Source organism: Bombina bombina, chromosome 6 (genome assembly GCF_027579735.1).
Source record: "Bombina bombina isolate aBomBom1 chromosome 6, aBomBom1.pri, whole genome shotgun sequence".
NCBI lineage: Eukaryota > Metazoa > Chordata > Amphibia > Anura > Bombinatoridae > Bombina > Bombina bombina.
Genome location: NC_069504.1, coordinates 459,180,836 through 459,200,568, shown reverse-complemented (window position 1 = coordinate 459,200,568; position 19,733 = coordinate 459,180,836). Strand labels below are relative to the sequence as shown.

Sequence of the window (19,733 nt, the reverse complement as noted above, 5' to 3'; positions counted from 1 at the left end):
TCCCAAGATTATTAAGCTAATGAGATAATCAATATAAATTATGGATTTGATGGAAATAGTATCCTCTTTGTGAATCCTGAACTAAATTGTTTGTATTTCATGTCCCTTTAAGTGATGCTGACCACAATTCTTAATTTATGGACATGCATTTCTAATGTATTTATTTACTTTTTACATCAACATAGACATATAATATGTTTAAAACTGACTATTAGTTGAATGTTGACAGCACATGTATTCCAATTTCACTTATAACTTATTGTAGTAGTTTAACAAAAGAAATCACTGTGTGTAATGCACATATTTTAGATGATTAATATCTTTCTATTATTATTGATTCTCTTTAATTATCCAACGATATATTGCTATAGGTAGGCTGACCATATTTCCGCTTGAATAAGTGACACATATGATAAATATATCTGTCATTATTCTTATTCCCAAAAATTATTTAAACAGATCTGAAAACATCCCTGACATATGTATTTCTCATGTGTCCCTTTTTTAAAAAGCGGAAAGATGGACATCCTTTTTTTAAGGAGCAGCAGTGCACTAATGGTTTCTAAATGAATACATAGGTGAACCAATGACAATCGGTATATATATATATATATATATATATATATATATAGCCACCAATCAGCAGTTAGAACATAGGTTTTTTGCTGCTCTTGAGATTACCTTGTGAGTACTTGTGTTACCGCGACACATTACGAGGTTGTTTTCAGACTCATAATACCTACGTTATAAAAGAGTGTTATCTATATGGCCCACAAGAACTAACAGTCTCTTGTTGTGAAAAGCAAATAAAAAAGCATGTGATAAGAGGCAGCATTTAAAGGGTCAGTAAACATAGAAAATAATGTTATATAATTTTGCACATAGTGCAGCATTATATAACATTATATTAGTGCTAGAGTTATATAACCTAATATTGCCTGCAAAGTTTTATTTAAAAATAGTGTTTTCCAGGCCCGCTCTCTGTGCGGGTCTGGTTTTTACACAGAGCGCATCTGGCCAGCTGTCTAGTCACAGCCCGGCCCGACCGTGCCATTACACTCAGTGCAGCTTGCTCTTGCTCTGTCTGACAGCGGGAGCAAGCTGCACTGAGTGTAATGGTGCGGTCGGGCCGGGCTGTGACTAGACAGCTGGCCAGATGCGCTCTGTGTAAAAACCAGACCCGCTCAGAAGAGCACAGAGAGCGGGTCTGGAAAACACTAATTTTTTTTTATTTTTTATTTATTTTTTTATTTGAGGTTTGCAGAAAGGCATACAAAAGAAATAGGTCAGTAAAACATAATACAAATATTAGGATACATATAGTACTTGACATAAAAATTTGATCCTGTTGAGAAAAGACCTAGTATACAAAATGGATGCCTAATGTATTGCTAACCTCCAATATGACTCATGAGGTCGCTCTTGGACCTCTACAATCACTGGACAGTTTATAGGAGGTTATTGTTGACACAAGACCACTTTTGGATCTCCAATAATAGACCTCATTTTTTACTGTTAACATATATTTTAACCTTAATCAAACTTTCTAAATGAATATAGTAGGAACATCAAAAAAGGAACCGCTAGATGGGGACTTGGATTTATATGAGCAACCTTTACCAAGATTAAATAATTAATAAATTCCTCAGTAGAGTTAAGGGTAGAGAGTTAATGTGGAAAAGTTCTGCTTTCTAGTTCTATGGAGTGCTGTTTACAGAGCTCCACAATAAAGCTTGCAACCAGGTGAAGCTAGGGGCATGAGCTATAATAAATTAGCAATGAGTGGCCATTATGGAGTTAATTAAAGGGACAGTCTAGGCCAAAATAAACTTTCATGATTCTGATAGAGCATGTAATTTTAAACAATTTTCCAATTTACTTTTATCACCAATTTTGCTTTGTTCTCATGGTATTCTTAGTTGAAAGCTTAACCTAGGAGGTTCATATGCTAATTTCTTAGACCTTGAAGCCCACCACTTTCAGATTGCATTTTAACAGTTTTTCACCACTAGAGGGTGTTAGTTCACGTATTTCATATAGATAACACTGTGCTCGTGCACGAGAAGGTATCTGGGAGCAGGCACTGATTGGCTAAACTGCAAGTCTGTCAAAAGAACTGAAAAAGGGGGCAGTTTGCAGAGGCTTAGATACAAGATAATCACAGAGGTTAAAAGTATATTATTATAACTGTGTTGGTTGTGCAGAACTGGGAAATGGGTAATAAAGGGATTATCTATCTTTTAAAACAATAAATATTCTGGTGTAGACTGTCCCTTTAATACATTCATTTTACATAGCGGATAGACATATCGCTACCACCAACACATATAAAAATTAAATCGTAATCAGGGGGCAATAGAGGCTACTGTGAATGAACACAATGCTATAAGTCATTGTAGTACAGAGTGGTTACAGCTCAAAACATATTTAACTTCTGTTAAACAAGACAGACAAAAACCTTACAAAAAATAACATTAAATAAGGCGTGAACGGATATCTTAAGGTCCTCTAAATAGCTAAAATCAAGAGACTTAGGGTAAGCATGGGGTAGGAAAAAATAATGTAAGATAAACAAGGACAGATGTACAGACCACCAGGGATTATAGGAGAGGTCAAAAACATTTATATATCTCTTTAAGAGAACCTATACTAAACTAAGTGGCTTCCGTCCACAGTCAGTGCTATGACAATCCATTCGGAAAATGTCTTTAACCTACGCCGGCTTTTGGGGTAAGGCTTCCATGCACAGAGTCTATGCTGCTATTAGTGCTTTTAGTCCCTGTCAGCAAACCTCCATATGGTGAGCAGCTCCAGCGTCTCCAGAGTCTGATCCGGCCTCCACAATAGCTCCACCGGAGCGCTGCTCGCAGGCTGAGCACCTCTAGCTTGTCACCACGACCGCACTGAACCTTCCAGCCAGAGGGTGTCTCTAAGGTAGGACTCAATTTGCAGATATCTGTAGCGCTTATCCAGTGTCGCCACACTGTCTGTGCAACCTGGCGGGTCACTCTCAGTCTGGCTGTGTGGGGCCGCGGTATCTGAGGTGGCGGAGTGGTGCCATCTTGCACATATGCCGTTTTCTCCTTCACTGCAGCTGTCCCTCTATGTATCCTAGGTTTACTTCCCCTTGCAATCCGTTGCAGCTGGGCTGGTTGGGAGCCGTTGAGCAGTGAGGGGGACTGCGCTATAGAGATTGCTCCAGATTCAGGGGTATCTGCCTCTCCATTATGTGTGGAAGCGGGATCTAGTCCCTGCCCAGCTGTTGAAGACTTACATGTGACAGTCATTGCTAGGGTCCCACTGCCGACCGCCTGCACCTTGTTTGTTGAGGTTCCACTATCATGATGTATACCAGGCGGGCTCAAATATGCGCAGTGTGTGGAGGGCTCAGGGTCCCCTGCTCGTTTTGCATTTGTTAAAACAGACTCAGCTTTAGCAGGGTTCCCTTCATATGCCCATGTTGCCGCCATCTTTTCTGAAAGTTGCAAGAAATGTTCATTCAGGAGGTTACAAATCTCCTCGATTAGTTTTCAGTGTCTATGCACTGCATACCCGGCTTACAAGGTACCGGGGGGGGGGGGGGGGGGTGTTGAGAGCCTCTCACTAAAGTGACTGCCTTAGGCCTCAACTCTCCGGATCAGTTATTAAAGGGCCATAATACCCAAATGTTTAAACACTTGAAAGTGATGCAGCATAGCTGTAAAAAGCTGATTAGAAAATATCACCTGAACATCTCTATGTAAAAAAGAAAGATATTTTACCTCAAAAGTTCCTCAGTAGCCACCTCCCATTGTAAAGGATTTCTAAGCAGCATTTTAGTGTGTTTGTCCTGGGACATCTGAAGGGACTAGCATCGTGCACTCTCATATTATTTCACCAATCAGGTAAAGGAAGCTTACTATGAAATCTCATGAGAGTTAAGTGAAATCTCATGAGATCACAGTAAGAGTTCATGACCTCAGCACTGCTGATGCTGATTGGCTGCTGTTCATTTCTTCATTTTTTTTAAATTTGTTTACCTGCAGCTGAGTATAACTTTTTACACAGAACTTACTCTGCTGAGCTGAGGAGATTGTGAGGTAAAAAATCTTCCTTTTTTACATAGAGATGCTCAGGTGATATTTTCCTGTCAGCTTTTTACAGTTATACTGCATCAGTTTCAAGTGATTTAGCATATGAGTATTATGTCCCTTTAAGTGTGGTAGTCCCAATGTTGTAGTATCATTCGATTCCTCTTTGCAAGCAATGCCTAATTATCAGGGAGAGGTAGATGGGAGATCCTAATAAACATTAATAAAAGGCAAAATATTAATGTCTCACTCAGAGCAACTGATAATGCGTCCATTATCTGCCCATAGAGCTGCCCAGAGTCACGCCCCCTGGAAAACACTATTTTTTAATAAAACTTTTCAGGCAATATTAGGTTATATAACTCTAGCACTAATATAATGTTATATAATTTTGAACTATATGCAGAATGATATAACATTATTTTCTATGTTTACTGTCCCTTTAAGGACTTAGAAATTAGCATATGAGCCTACCTAGGTTTAGTTTTGACTATGAATTCCAAGAGAACAAAGCAAATTTGATGATAAAAGTAAATTGGAAAATTGATTAAAATTACAAGTCCTATCTGAATTAATGAATTATTTTGACTAGACTGTACCTTTAATATTGTTCTCAACAAACATGCACTATCCTGAGTCTATCTCAGTATGTTCTATAGAAAGGATATCAAAGGAAAAGGCAAATTTGATTTCCATATGTAGTTTCCAATCCCACAAGAAATGCTATCACGTGGGGCTTTTATAAAAAAAAAACGATGGTAAGGAAAAAAAGCAAATTATATTTTTAATGAAACCGTCATCTATTTCATAATTTGTACTGATATTAGCGATATTGATATACTAGGTTTTGGTAAAATCTGAGTTTAGCGAAATAATGCAATATGGCTGAGAAAATAATTTAGAACGCTAAGTTTTTATCAAATAATCAGTATTTAGAAACGAAATACTTTAGTTTATTTATATCACATTTATTGGATCTATTTTACTTTTTCGTTTGTGTTCTTTCTCGCATAATCGCAAACTGATTTTACTCTAGGGGGATATCCATGATAATAAATAAACATTACAAACTACGGTTAAACAAAAGAAAATCCCCGCCATTAGCGCGGCAGCGCCTAGTAGTGACATCACAAAGAGGGCGGTTTCCAGTTACGGTTTGTGCGCATGCGTTAAGGACCATATTATCTGAGCGCAAGCGTCTTTTCTTTCTGTTTCATCCGTGCTTGGTACTAGGAAGTCTGTCCGCGCTGGTTAATAGGTAAGAAACAGCTAACTTGCGTTTTCTGGTGAAATTGCTTATCAAATTCAACGACTGATCCATACATTGTAACGAAAACACCAGTTAATAAATAGATGTGGGTATAATTTGTTTTCTGGTAACAGAGGCCTATGCAATGTCTTTTGTTGTATTCATTCGTTAAACGTTGATATCTATTTTCAAAGTGACTGGTGGGTTTTGTTTGTGGATAATATAAACATATGGTTAAAATGTTACATTTTTGTGTGTAATTGTGGCTTTGATTATACCTGACTGCCACCCATAAATTTATTATGCCGATTGCTGCAATGCTTAGGCCGTATAGAACAGCTTCCGCCATTTTGTAGCAGGGATGCACCAGTAATTAAATCACGTGTCTCTTAACAGCCGCCTGATCCACCCACAATCAACACAAATAGAAAATGTCCGTCAGCGAGTGTTGCGATAGTTATGTCGCTAAGGTCCGCGGTTTGCCATGGTCCTGTTCACATATTGAAATCGAACACTTCTTTTCTGGTAAGTTCTAAGCTGTAAATATGCTGCAACTTTTATTTCGTGGTCGTGTTAGATGATTTACTAAACAGTTATGTTTTTTATTGCAGACTGCAAAATTTTTAATGGGTCATCAGGAATTCATTTCATCTACACCAGAGAAGGGAGGCCAAGTGGGGAAGCCTTTGTCGAGTTTGAAACTGAAGATGACCTAAAGTTAGCCCTGAAGAAAGACCGAGAGACTTTGGGACACAGATATGTAGAGGGTAGGCCTTGATTTCACCTTTTTAGTAAATTTGCTGTGTTCTTTTGTGGCTACATAATATGTAACTTTTTTTTTTTTTTTGTCATTGCAGTTTTTAAATCAAACACTGTTGAGATGGACTGGGTTCTAAAGCATACAGGTCCCAACAGCCCTGATACTGCAAATGATGGATTTGTTCGTCTCAGAGGTCTTCCTTTTGGTTGCAGCAAAGAGGAGATTGTGCAGTTTTTCTCAGGTATTTTTGCTTAAATAAATTTTCCCATTAAACTCACTTTTTATATTAAGCAGGTATTAAATATGCACAACATCCACTAATAACTCCACACCCCTAAATTCTGGTTCATCATTATTTTAGTGCCCACTGAACTTTATTATTCTTAAATTTGAGCCCCCCTCCTTGAATAAGTGAGTACAATTGATTTTCAGTGCTACTTAAAACGTTTCTATCAGGAGTAATGAAGCTATTCTAATTTAACTAAAGTGGCTTTATTTTTAAAGGAAATATATACTTGCTGGCTGAGGCTACTGCTTTGTTGGGCAGACTTTGCACCACCCCTCCCATTTTTTTTTGTTTAGCACTGCATTTCAGTATAAATGCCAGCTTTACTGTTAAATAGGGGCACTCCTACAAACCAAGTGCTCTGTTCAGAACTAGTGTTTTCAAAACAATTGCTATTTAAAATATTCTCTTTTCAATGCAAACAATGTCCCATGTCTGTAAATGAATAGAATAACCATTATTTAAATTCTCCTCCCGTCCCATCATTTTAGATATAGATATATAGATATATATTTCTTTTCATAGTTTAAGCAGGTTAAAACTTTGAAAATGTTCTAATTCCAAGAGAGTGCTCAATTTTGTGGGTTTTTTTTTTTTATATACTGAGCATATTTATCTGATCTTCAGCTCTGTTGTAGTGGATTGGTAGATTAAAAGGAAAATGGGCTTGATTGTGCATAAGGATTGTTTATATTTAATCAACTTTAGTAATGTGTCAAGGTGTTTGTGAATAATTTCTTTCTTCCCTCACATCTAAAAAAAAAACTTAATTTCAAATTGCTTAACAGGTTTAAATGACATTCATTCATTTTGGGTTTTTTTATTTTTATTTTTTTATTTTAGTGATTTTTACAGAGCATGCAATTTTAAACCGCGTCCCAATTTAAACAAAGAATATAAAACAAATGTTATAAATTAAAGTAAACCTAGGTAGGCTGATATAAGCTTTTTTTTTGCATGCACATGCCTAGACTCTGGCAGCAGTGTTTGGGTAAAGTGTTTTCTACCTGTACTTTGTTACAATAAAACCATTTGGAGAGGAGATGGAACCAAGTATAAACATCATTTTATAATATTTACTTTTACTTGTACATGTACATTTATACATAGTACCATTAGTGCAGTACTGTAATAAAAAAAAAAAAAAGTAATCCAGTTTTAGACTATTTGCATTTTAGAACACAAATTAAAGAGACAGACAAAAAAGGTTGTGAATGGCAGGGTGTGGGTGTAAAAAAAAATAAGATTTCGCTATTGGAATTCCAGGTATGGGCATTTATACCTGTATAACATTGCTATAAACCATGTTGCAAATACTGCTAGATGGCTAGACATGCACGCTCCTGAGCTCATCTAGGATCTCTCTTTAACACCCATGGAACCTTCCATGCTGTCCCATAAGCGGTAGGCTTTAAATATGCACTTAGGATAGCATGGAGTGTCCTAACCTAGCATTCTGCTCCCCCCTACTCAAGTACACACTGTTGGATCTGAGGGGGGAACATGCCTAGCAGCGCAGGCAGTCCCCCATGAGACAATCGGCTCCTTTTGGAGTCGCATGATCAGTGGCAATCGTGATTTTAGATTTGCGTCTTATGTTGACTTTCGCGTCTGGGTTAGATTTGTTTGCCATGGAAGGGTTAACCAGATAACTAAGCAACATTTATGATTGGAGTTTAAAATTCTGTGCTAGGTCCAATCCATTAAAGTTTATTCTTCTTTAATGATTCAGATAGTATGCAAATTTAAAGGCACAGTATACACCAATTTTCATATAACTGCATGTAATAGACACTACTATAACGAATAATATGCATAGATACTGATATAAAAATCCAGTATTTTACTTTATGAAGCGCCAACATATTCTGCAGCGCTGTCCATGGATACAATTAATTTAAGTCGTTTAAAAACGTACTTAAAAGCTGCTAGTTTCTCTGTTAAAAAGCTAGCAGGAACACCCACTGCAAGTGGGAAGTAGCAGACACCCCCTCTTCTGCATATGAAAAGACTCTTTACACAAACGGGAGCAAGCTGGAGTAGGTATACATAACTTTCTCCTAAAACTTTGGGACTTGAGCCTGAAAATCAGAGCAATATTTAAAAATAAGCAAAACTATATACATGTAAAAAAAGAGAACCTGCTATATAAATGGATCACATGCAAAAAAAACTTGGTGCGTGTCCCTTTAACTTTCTAACTTACCACTTTTTCTTCTTTGTTCTCTTGCTATCTTTATTTAAAAAGCAGGCATGTAAAGCTGAATAGACAGCACATTTTTGGTTGAGAACCTGTTGCTTGCTTATTGTTTTGCTAAATGTAGTCGCCAATAAGCAAGGGCTATCCAGGGTGCTGAACTGAAATTCTACTTAGTTTCTCTAAAGTAGTAGGAACACCATGTTGAGACCTTTCATAACAGGGTCAATTTGTCTACATCGAAACAACGTTCTGATGTAGACAAATTGAAATCGTGCACCCGATCACGAAGTTCTGAGTTATGTGATCACGTCAGGGGGGCGTTCCTATGAAGCTTGGCACGCCCTCCAGACCGCAATTAGATCCAGGAAGCGCCGTTGGCTTCAGGACAGCCAACCGGCTAGGACGTTCTATTCCATCCTAACGGCGCTGAACCCCAGCGCGGTTAGGACGGAATAACACCATAACGGCGTTAAAACAGGTTTTCTGTTTATCTCTAATGCAGAGGGCAGTTACAAAATGACAAACTCAATTTTAACAATCCTTTTATATTCCACGTGGCATTGTTTGCACACTTATGAATGTCCCTCCTTTCATATAAGCAGAAAGAGAAAAGTGAAAAACTAGGTTGCATCATGGCAGTCAATTACATTATAGAAACTAAACTTATACATATATCCAATATTTTAAAATTTAAACCAAAAATTTTTTGCTTTCTTTGACTGCATTATAATATCTAGAATTTGTTTTAATTTTCCTTTATATGTAATTGTATTCTAGTTGTGTTAACTGAATTATATAATATCGGTAGGGCTAAATCTTTCATATTTACAAACAGATACACAAATTTAATATTTTAAGCCACTGGGGGTAAAAAATGTTCCAAGGTTTGGCAACACCTCGGTGCTATGGAGCCATAACATGTTGTAAATCCACATCTATATATGTGTACGGTCTCCTAGGTTTCACATAGTCAACTTGGTTAGCCTTTCAGTCTTTGTTTTCCTCAGTGTGTCTCACACCAGTGCTGCATTTATGTATCCCCATTGCCCTTTTTAGACATTCTTCACATAAGTATACAGCTTTTCAGTTGTTAAATCGGTTAATTCACTTTTTTTTTTTTTTTTTAACAAAAAATATAGTATCTGAATATTTTGTCTCAAACACACTTACAACCTGTTTGTAAATTGTTACTTCTAGCCCTATTTCCTCTGAGAAAAAAATCATACATTTTATATGCATATTTGTCCTTCTGCTTATTTTTTACCTTTTTAGTCTTAATAGCAACAAGCGTAAAGTGATACACTCCCATTTTTAAAATCAGATCTAAAATGGTGGAGTTTCATTCATCATTTGTAATGAAGATGTGCCAACACTTTAAATTTTTTATATATATCAAAAAGAAATTCCCAGCACTCCGCCGCCCACTTAAAGTCTAATTTTCTGTGAGCTAATTAATTCTCCAATCGGCACTCTAGCTATAACAAAAGTTCAATACTGGGAGAGCGCTGATTTGGAACAATTCAAACCGTTGGCTCTCAGAAAAATTGACACTACGTGGGCAGCAGAGCATGGGGAATTTTAATTATTTGCTATTAAAAAGCAAGTTATAGCGTATCTTCGTTACAACTGATGAATTAAACTACATCTTCGGCAACGTTCCGGATATGATTTTAAAAAGGGGAGATTTTACCATCACTACTTTGTTGTTTGTAAGGACATAAGCAAGCAAGGAATGATTTTTTTTTAAAAAAAAGTTAAACCAGTTACTCAGGATTCACATGATTGGCATTCAACATGGGTTTTCAGTGTGCTGTTTTTGTTTTGTTTTTTTGTTTATAAATTATTCAAGAATTGATGATGGTACTTAATAAATCAACATGTCTTTAGTACCATAATGTTCTGGCTTATTTAAGAAATAATGTATGGGTTGTGATTTTTAATGTTAACCCCCCATTGGGGTTATTTGTCCTTGGGTTGAAGGGTTGGAAATCGTGCCAAATGGGATAACATTGCCGGTGGACTTCCAGGGGAGGAGTACGGGGGAGGCCTTCGTGCAGTTTGCTTCACAGGAAATAGCTGAAAAGGCTCTAAAGAAACACAAGGACAGAATAGGGCACAGGTGGGGATGGATGGTTGGTTGGTTGTCACTTTTCTTATGGTATGGTACAGTATCCTATGGTATAGTTCGGTTTCTTGAAAATAAAGCACTTCCTTTTTTTTTTTTTTTTTCTCTCCCCTTAAGCAAGCTAACTGCTGACACGTTTATTAATACCAACTTAGGATCTAAATTCGAATAGCTATACATCCTTATTACCATAAGAAAAAGTGATGCTTGCTAAACTGTTTCATTTATTTAATTCCAACGTGTATGGTGTAAAGGAATTCCTTTAAATTGTTGTACCAATACTGGTGACTTTTAATTATTGTATTGATGTAATGAATTACCCCTCTGCTGTTCTTAAACATGTTTTAATGGTTACCAGCGTTTGATTAGTCTTAACAATAATGCAAATGCTACAGTGTCACCACTATCTTTGTCTTCAAAGCAGACTCCCCTTTCCCACCGTTTCAAACAATGGGAAATAGTCAATATCAAACATTAACTCTAATATATATTGTCCCAGTTTTTATATAGACTGGTTCTCCCTACTGTATCCTACTTTAAGTTTTGTTTAAACCCTCAGAGCATCTCTTTATCATGTGGTTTTGATGTTTCCAGGTACATAGAAATATTTAAAAGCAGTCGAGCTGAAGTTCGTACACATTATGATCCTCCAAGAAAGCTTTTTGGTATGCAGCGTCCAGGACCATATGACAGACCCGGTGCTGGAAGAGGCTATAATAACATGGGAAGAGGAATGGATAGAATGAGACGTGGAGCCTATGGTGGAGGTATGTAGATACTTATTTTCAACACTTTTTTTTTTTTTTTTTTTTTTTTCATTTGGTGACCTTTACAAACTACAAAATGTACATGGCATTCAATTTAATAATACAGACTTCCAGCTACTGCAATATTTAAATGGACATTCTAAAGCTAAAAATACATTATTTTTTACTTTTTTTCTGTATAACTTGAATTACTGATCATAGCATACGGTCTCTGCAAAGATGTTTTGTGTAAACTGTCCCTTTTATCCTTCTCCCCTTTAATTTGTTCCCAATGATCCACTTTACCTGCTGGAGTGTATTAAATTGTTTACAAGTATTTCCATTACCCTTATATAGGCAATTGAAATAGTGGATTTAGCCTGTGGTATCCCCACCTATCTTGAAAGTATTTGGCCTCAAGGTCAAGCTGTGTAAACACAGCCATCAGAAGAAATTACACTCCCAGGAGGGTATAGAAGGTAGTGTTAATTTTCCATTGTTCTCTCCAAGTATTGATGGGTTTACGCCGGTAGGGCTGCAACAACTAATCGTTAAGATTGATCATAAAAATAGTTGTCAAAGAATCTCATTTTCAATTAGGTGGTTAATTGCACAGCACCAGCTGCTTCAATCCGATGAACACCTGCACTTTTGTGCAAACTTTTTTTAATTTTCCTTTCAGATTAATCGTATGATTATTGTCCGATTAATCGAATAGAAAAGATAAAAAAAAATTTTTTTTTTTTTTTTTTGCATAATCTTAGTTGCAGTAGATCAGATTAAAGCAGCTGGTGCTGGGCAACTGACCAACTTATTGCTGAACATCTAATTGATAATGAGATGTGTTGACAACTTTTTATGATCAAACTTGACGATTTAGTTGTTGCAGCCCTAGTTTACGGACATATATAAGATAAAGAAGCAGGTATATGTAAACAATGTTATAAAGTAATGAGATCTGATTATACCTACAAGTTAAACCCATTTTATTAGGTTGTGGCTTAAAAAAAATCCCCTGCTAATTTACACACATTAAAAAGCAAATCTCATACATTTTATACTCCGTAACAAAAGTAATTGGAAACTCATTAAGGGAAAAATAATTTTATAGTTTACTGTCGCTTTAAATAAAACGGTAAAAGTACCATTTAGGACTCAAGGTTTGCAATTCCTAAGCAGAAAACTGTGAGCCAGTCTGGAGCAGCAATTGCACTTTCATTAGACATGCAAAGTGGAAATATTTTTGCTGATATTCATTTATTACGGAAACAAACTGAATAAATGCAACATTTTGTTCCGTTGATAGGTAAATCCTGCCAAAAATATTGGCACTTGGTTATTCATTTAGCAGAAGAGTAGCAAAAATGTTTCACATATTTAATGGCTCCTAATCACAAATCTTAGGTGCTGAGCTACTTGTCTTTCAAGCAGGATTTTACATGTTATAGGCACAGTGTACTAGAAAATTGGTTACTTTGTAATATTTTTTCCAAAGACTAGTTATACCAGCTGCATTTTTAAATGTATGGGGAAATTTCTCCATTAGGTGTATTTTTGTATATAAAATAACTGTTACTGTTGAATGAAATGGGGTTTATCTTGTATTGAGAGCTGACCTAGTTGTCTAAATAACTAGACATATAAGACTAAGTCCTCCTTGCCTTATCAGTTTCCTCAACTTTACATAGACAGAACAATGGGAAATTAACATGTTAGTACAGCTCTCACAGCCCCTATTGGGAGCATTATTTTATTTTTATTTATTTTTTTTAAAAAAAATCCATAAGTTAGTGTTCATTATGGATTGGGAAACAATGGGCAAAATAGGCTGTTTTAAATGGGGAAAATATAGCTGAAGTAGCTGCTTCTAAACTATTTAATGCTCTTTAATACCAGGTTCGACAAACCTGGGAGCCATGGGCTCCTAGAATTTTACTCCTGGCTCCTAACTTCTTGGGTCATTCTCCATATATCTCTATATACAAAATCCACGGTCTGGCTCCTAATTTTTAAACCATTTGTCAAGCACTGCTTTAGTAGGTAAAATAATTAATGGGTGAACTTATTTGAGTATGCTGTCCCTTTTTTAGCCCCCTTTTGTAAGTGATAAAAACGCAGTAAGCTAGGCTCGGTAATGTAAACATTTACAAGCTCCAATTTTCCTAAATCTTTTAGATTGTAAGATTTAATCTAGACTATTTATAAAACCAAGGGTACTTTAATAATTAACATTTTAAAGACTTTTTTACTTTTTTTTTTTAAATATTTACCATCTAGCGATGAGCATTGCGCCGTTCCTGCACCCGCATCTCCTACTTGGTTTCTGTCTTAGATTACTTATCCGGCTTCATCCCATGGCTGCATAACACATGGCATCTAGCTCGTGGGACACACAACCATTGGATTAAGTCTGATTAGTTATGTAAGACAGAAAAGTATGAGATGCGGGTGTAGGAACGGCGCAATGCTTACCATCACTAGATTGTTAATATTTTTGAAAAGGACGAGTCTTTAACTGTTTTAATTGATTTAATCCACAGGTTATAACTATTTATAAAACCAGGGGTTCTTTAAAAAGTGCACAACTTTAATAAAGTTGTTTCTAATACTTGGACGGTTACTTCTGTAAAATAATTACCCTATAGTTATTGCAAACATCTTACCATTCCGCCGCCCGCATCTCATACTGTACTTAGTTGATAAGATGATGACTCTACTTCATCCAATCGTTGCTAGCTTCAACCAAACGTGTACTCTGACGTGAAGCAAAGTACAGTATGAGGTGCGGGCTGAGGAACGGTGGGATGTTTGCCATAACTAAACCGTTCCTTTGTAAAATTACTTTAAAAAAAAAAAAATGAATATGCGTGCACCTGTTTAATTTTATGTACTATGTCTTAAAGTGCATAATTCTGATATCTGAATCAGGAAAGGGCGGGGGATTGGTTTCATATCCCTTTTTAATGGGACAATGTAATTCTATGAATAGATGTATCTTATCAAAGACTTGCAACTAATGTTTAAATGCAACCTTTCTAGACATGAATCACGTTGAAAGGAACGTTTACTGAGGGATGCAGTTGAGTCGCATGGTACTTTCTGCTATGAAGTTTAGTTCCAACTTCATCCCTTTGGGGAGCAAAGTTGCTTGTCTCCATTGAGTAAATTAGTTTGGGTTGATGAGCCTGTTTAGAAGGGGGGTGTTGGCAACTTATGATTTATTTTTTTATTATGTATGACTTTACCCACTGCTACAATAAAGAATATGAATTTCTTCTCTTTAAAGATTCTACTTCCCCTGCAGGTTACGGTGGCTATGAGGATTATAATGGCTATACAGAGTATCCCTTTGGTGCAGATCAGCGGTTTGGAAGAGGTATTCTATTTTACTAGATTTGTTTGCATTCAGTTTACCTATGTATGGGGGATCATCTTGACCATTCTGTTATGATTGTTGGTTTGTTGCCACCACTTCATTTGGATTTAGGTGGGGGGAGATGCCACTTTGTAAATTACCGTTAAATACATTAGAATTGCTGAATTGCCAAGTGTATAATAAAAATGTGTGGGTTTTTTTTTCCGCTTTGCTGGCCCCTTATATCATGTGAGCCACCAGCCAATCGGACTAGTATATGCACACAAACTTGTGCACATGCTCAGTAGGATCTGGTGCCTGTGTATAAAGACTGCAACATTTGAGGGAAAATTAGAAAGTATCTTACAACTGCATGCCCTTTCTGAGTTATGAAATTTTGACTTTTATCCCTTAAGTGACAATAAAAAGGACTTTCTACAAGTTTTGGTTAGGGACAAAATATAATATTTTAATTACTTTACCTTAAAAAGTTTTACTGCAGTGCCTCACCATAAATTCTTTATTTTTAGTTTCTGAATTGTAAAGCTTTAACTCTTTCTCCCCCCCTTCTTTCTTTGGCTTTATCTATTGTTTTGGTAGAGTGCAAAATTGCATAGGAATTATCTGTTGGAGCATGCCTAGAAGATGTTAACTCAGTTGAAATACAATGCCTGTGTCTTAACCCTGATAATGAGGTGGAGTTGGGTTCTCCAGACAGCTTAGCTATAACTTATTTTGCTTATAAATTTTTTTTTTTTTTTTTTCTATATGCAAACTATTTTTAATTAGCCCTTTTAGGATATGCACATATCTCAAACTGTTTTATGTCCCTTTAATGCAACAGAAATAGTATATTTAAGATGGGTGACAAAATAACAAGAGCCTGTTTTATAATTTGCAATATAATTTTAATCTTAGTGTCTGATCAAAGATATGGTGATGGCTCAAGTTTCCAAAGCACAACTGGGCACTGTGTTCACATGAGAGGACTTCCATATAGAGCTACTGAAACTGATATCTATACAGTGAGTATTGACTAATTTGACATGTGTGGTTCATTAATGTTATAAAGCATGGCTCTAAATCTTTTAATGTGTTTTATGTAGTTCTTCTCTCCTTTAAATCCGGTGAGAGTTCACATTGAAATTGGAGCAGATGGAAGAGTAACTGGAGAAGCTGATGTTGAATTTGCAACCCATGAAGATGCTGTAGCTGCAATGTCTAAAGACAAAGCAAACATGCGTAAGTTGTACCAGTGAATACAGTAGATTTGCATTATGAACACAAATAATGGAGTATGCAATAACACTTAGTGTGACTTTTTTTTTTGGACAAATTTCAGTTACGTCTCCACTCCCACTGTATCATGTGAGAGCCATCAGCCAATCACAAATGCATATACGCATGTTAATTCTTGCACATGCTCAGTAGGAGCTGGTGACTCAAATTGTGAATATAAACATAATTTTTTTTAATGGAAGTAAATTTGTATTAACTTTGAGTGTCCCTTTTTAAAATGCATTGTTTAAGTAACCCCTTTACCCAATTGGACATATGTCATGCACTACTAAGCTCATCGTACCACTTAATGTGTATATATACACGTCTGAGCTGGACTGCCAGTACCTAAGATTGTCGTGACCAGTGATTTTGCATAAATGTTTTGTAGAGCTGGTGTCAAAGTATAAATACAAAGACTGCACATTTCATTAATGGAAATAAATTGGACATTTATTTAAATTGCATGCTCTATCTGAATCATGAGTTTTAATTTTGACATGACTCCCTTTAAGTAATTGTATGGATTAATTATTTTTTTTTTTTTTTAAAGAACACAGATATGTGGAGCTATTTCTAAATTCAACAGCTGGTGGTTCGGGTGGTGCATATGGCAATCAGATGATGGGAGGACTGGGTATGTAATGTTTGTGATACCTGTATTTTTGTTTTTACAGATCTGACCTTAAAGGGATATTATACGCTAGATTTTTATTTATATAGCCTATACAGCTTTAAAAAACAAACACTGCCCTGATTTTCAGACTCCTAATCAAGCCCCAAAGTTTTAGAATACTGATGTATACCTACTCTTGCTTGCCCCTGTTTGCTTAAATAGTCTTCATATGAAGAGGGGGAGTGTCTGCTTTTTTTTGCTATAGAACCACTCACAGTGGGTGTTCAGCTAATAGTCTTAAACTGGGAGCTTCTAAGTAAGTTTTTAAATAGGTTTTATACTGGATTTTTAGATCAGTTTCTATTTATATATTCTGTCTATTGCATGCAGTTACATGAAAATTTGTGTGTACTGTCCCTTTAACATCCAAAGAGCCATAGCTCTTATAAAGTCTAAATCAAAGTATCTATAGATATGCTAGTTTTTTTTTTTTTATATATAAAGTAAGCTGGCTAGTTGGCGCTGGAATCATGTTAATGTTTTCATTTTCCCATAGGTGCTCAAACGGCGTATGGAAGCCCTGGCACCCAAGCCCTGAGTGGGAGCTATGGAGCTGGATATGGAACTCAAGCTGGCATAAGTGGTTATGGTAGGTATTAACAAATTGCTATAACATTGTGGTTAGTCCTAAATAGATATTAGAGTGGGGGGGTTGTTTTTTTCTTTAGGGTCAGGTTTGTGAGAAGTTTCTTTTAAATGTAATGTTTTGGTTTTGTTTTACAGGTAGTCAAAGTGGATTAAACAGCAGTTACTACAGCAGCGGAACACGCGGTTCATTAGGAGTAAATGGCATGGCTGGAATGTCAAGCAGCATGGGCATGAGTGGTGGATGGGGAATGTAAATGAATACCTTATCCTGGCTCACTTTGTTTTTTTTTTTTTTGTTTTTTTTTTGTTTTTTTTTTTTTTGCAATACATATTGTAATTTATGCTAAATGAGACAGGATTTTTAATTATTTCATATTACTGTACTCGGCTACTCTGTTAGGGGTATCAGAGTATGTAGCTGTTTGAAACTGCAGCTTTTCAAAGTGTTTTGTAGAATAAGAAAATGACCTAATCTATGGACATGCTGTTTCAATTTTGTTAAATGTTGCTCTTGTCACATATTGTACATTGTTCTGAATGCATGTTAAAAGAAACATGCTTTTTTGTAATATATGGGCTTAATCTCCATTTGGATTCAGTCTAATTTTTTAAGATTTGGATTTTTTTTTAAGTGGGTGAGGTTAAAACAGACACCAGTGCATCTTTGTTTTTGGTCATAGATGAAATTCTAAGGCCTAACATCTTAGTTTGTAACTTTATTTTAGGTGTTGTGCAAAGTGTACTTTGTCCAATAAATCTATAAACAACTATTAAGTCTCTTTTGGTTTATTCGTAATATAGAAGTTAGAGGATGTTTGTATTACAATTTTATAAAGGCAAGAAGACTCTTAAAACATCATCGTTCAGTCAAATTAAGTATGAAAGTTAAAATTTAATTTTTAATCTTTATGAAAAATTACATTGTATACTTTTTTTTTTTTTATCTTTAGAGTAAATATCAAACAATATAAAATAAACCAAAAAAGAAAATGCACATGTTGCCATTTCACATAATTCAGAAAACCTAAAATATTAGGTTGATTAGATTATTTTTTTTTTAACACTTTTTTTTTTATATTCTGATAAAAAGAATTGTCCACTCTAGGGCCTTGACATCTCACACCTTCAAAAGGTATAACCATAAATCTAATACCACTTGAGTCTCTCAGATTATTTTCTGACTATATATCCTTTTTGACTAATGCCAAATTACATTTTAACAATTCTATAACAGTTACAGAATCAAATACACGTTAGTGCTATATTAATAAAAAAATCATTCTTTCCTATGACATGGAGTCCACAACATCATTCTAATTACTAGTGGGATATTCAACTCCTGACCAGCAGGTGGAGGCAAAGAGCACCCCAGCAAAGCTAAGTGTCACTTCCCTTACCGTAATCCCCAGTCATTCTCTTTGCCTCTGTCAATGGAGGATGTTCAAAGTTGGTGTCTGAAGAAATTAATGCGTTATGGGTACTTTTCCCTGCAAGCAAGGATTGGGGTCTAGCTGTGTCCACATCAATCTCTTGTAGTGGTGACGTTTAGCAGTTAAAAGTAAAGCAAATTACTTCCTTGTCGCCTTTTAACACTTTGCAACCCCTTTGTGGAAAGCCAGAGTTGGTTACAAACTATGATTCAGGCTTGCAAACCAGTTAATCACAAGATTCACCATAAGATAACGTAAATATCTATTGGTGCAAATAAGGGGATTACCTGGATTTTCTTTTCTTCAGGGTGGACTGGATAAGTGTTTATCGGTCAGATCTCTAATCGTCAGATTTCTGCGTTATCTTTCCTTTTGCAAACGTCTTGCAGACCTACCAGATGTTCAAGCCTTTGTACAGGCCCTGGTTAGAATCAGGCCTGTGTTTAAACCTGTTGCTCCCCTGTGCAACCTCCAATTTAGTTAGTTTTACAGCAGGCTCAGTTTTTGAGCCACTGCATGTTGACATAAAAGTTATCCTGGAAAGGTTTTTTTTTGCCATTTCTTTGACACGATGAGTCCACGGATCATCTTAATAACTAATGGGATATTCACCTTCTGGTCAGCAGGAGGCAGCAAAGAGCAGCAGAGCTGTTAAATAGCTCCTCCCTTCCCTCCCACTCTAGTCATTCTCTTTGCCTACGTTAGTGATAGGAAGAGGTAAAGTGAGGTATTAGATTCTTCAATCAAGAGTTTAGCAAGATTGTGCTGCTTTGTTCTAGGGTGTAGCCATGGTCCATATAAGTTTTCAGTAGGGCTTTGGTGGCTTTAGAGCAATGGGAACTTGTGGGACATAATTCTCACTGCGCCTCCCATGTAACTGTTTGCTGCCCTTACCAAGAAAGTCGGAGGGATATTTGCTCAGGTTTTTCGTTTTAAATTACAGGTCCATATGAGGGAGAGGACCTCGCAA

At 36.2% G+C, this 19,733-nt stretch overlaps 1 protein-coding gene across 3 annotated transcripts; it reads left to right on the top strand.

The window, feature by feature from the left end:
- Positions 1 to 5,233: 5,233 nt before the first annotated feature.
- Positions 5,234 to 18,103, top strand: HNRNPH1 (heterogeneous nuclear ribonucleoprotein H1). Of its 3 annotated transcripts, none has more exons than XM_053717227.1 (12): positions 5,234 to 5,328; positions 5,716 to 5,844; positions 5,931 to 6,086; positions 6,177 to 6,320; positions 10,546 to 10,684; positions 11,285 to 11,457; positions 14,741 to 14,812; positions 15,710 to 15,816; positions 15,898 to 16,033; positions 16,623 to 16,706; positions 17,242 to 17,338; positions 17,473 to 18,103. In XM_053717227.1, the coding sequence occupies exons 2-12, from the start codon at positions 5,751 to 5,753 to the stop codon at positions 17,585 to 17,587; spliced, it is 1,317 nt and encodes a 438-aa protein (XP_053573202.1). In that variant the 5' UTR covers positions 5,234 to 5,328; positions 5,716 to 5,750; the 3' UTR covers positions 17,588 to 18,103. The 3 variants fall into 3 exon arrangements, with proteins under 3 accessions (XP_053573202.1, XP_053573201.1, XP_053573203.1); XM_053717226.1 differs by having other exon boundaries at positions 14,723 to 14,812; XM_053717228.1 differs by lacking the exons at positions 17,242 to 17,338; positions 17,473 to 18,103 and having other exon boundaries at positions 14,723 to 14,812; positions 16,623 to 16,714.
- The last annotated feature ends 1,630 nt before the right edge of the window (positions 18,104 to 19,733 follow it).

Excerpts from the sequence above, each read along its gene's own strand:
- HNRNPH1 (XM_053717226.1), top strand. The coding sequence starts at position 5,751 with ATGTCCGTCAGCGAGTGTTGCGATAGTTATGTCGCTAAGGTCCGCGGT. Across the intron at positions 5,845-5,930 it reads AATCGAACACTTCTTTTCTG|ACTGCAAAATTTTTAATGGG; the intron begins GTAAGTTCTAAG and ends TTTTTATTGCAG. Across the intron at positions 6,321-10,545 it reads GATTGTGCAGTTTTTCTCAG|GGTTGGAAATCGTGCCAAAT; the intron begins GTATTTTTGCTT and ends CTTGGGTTGAAG.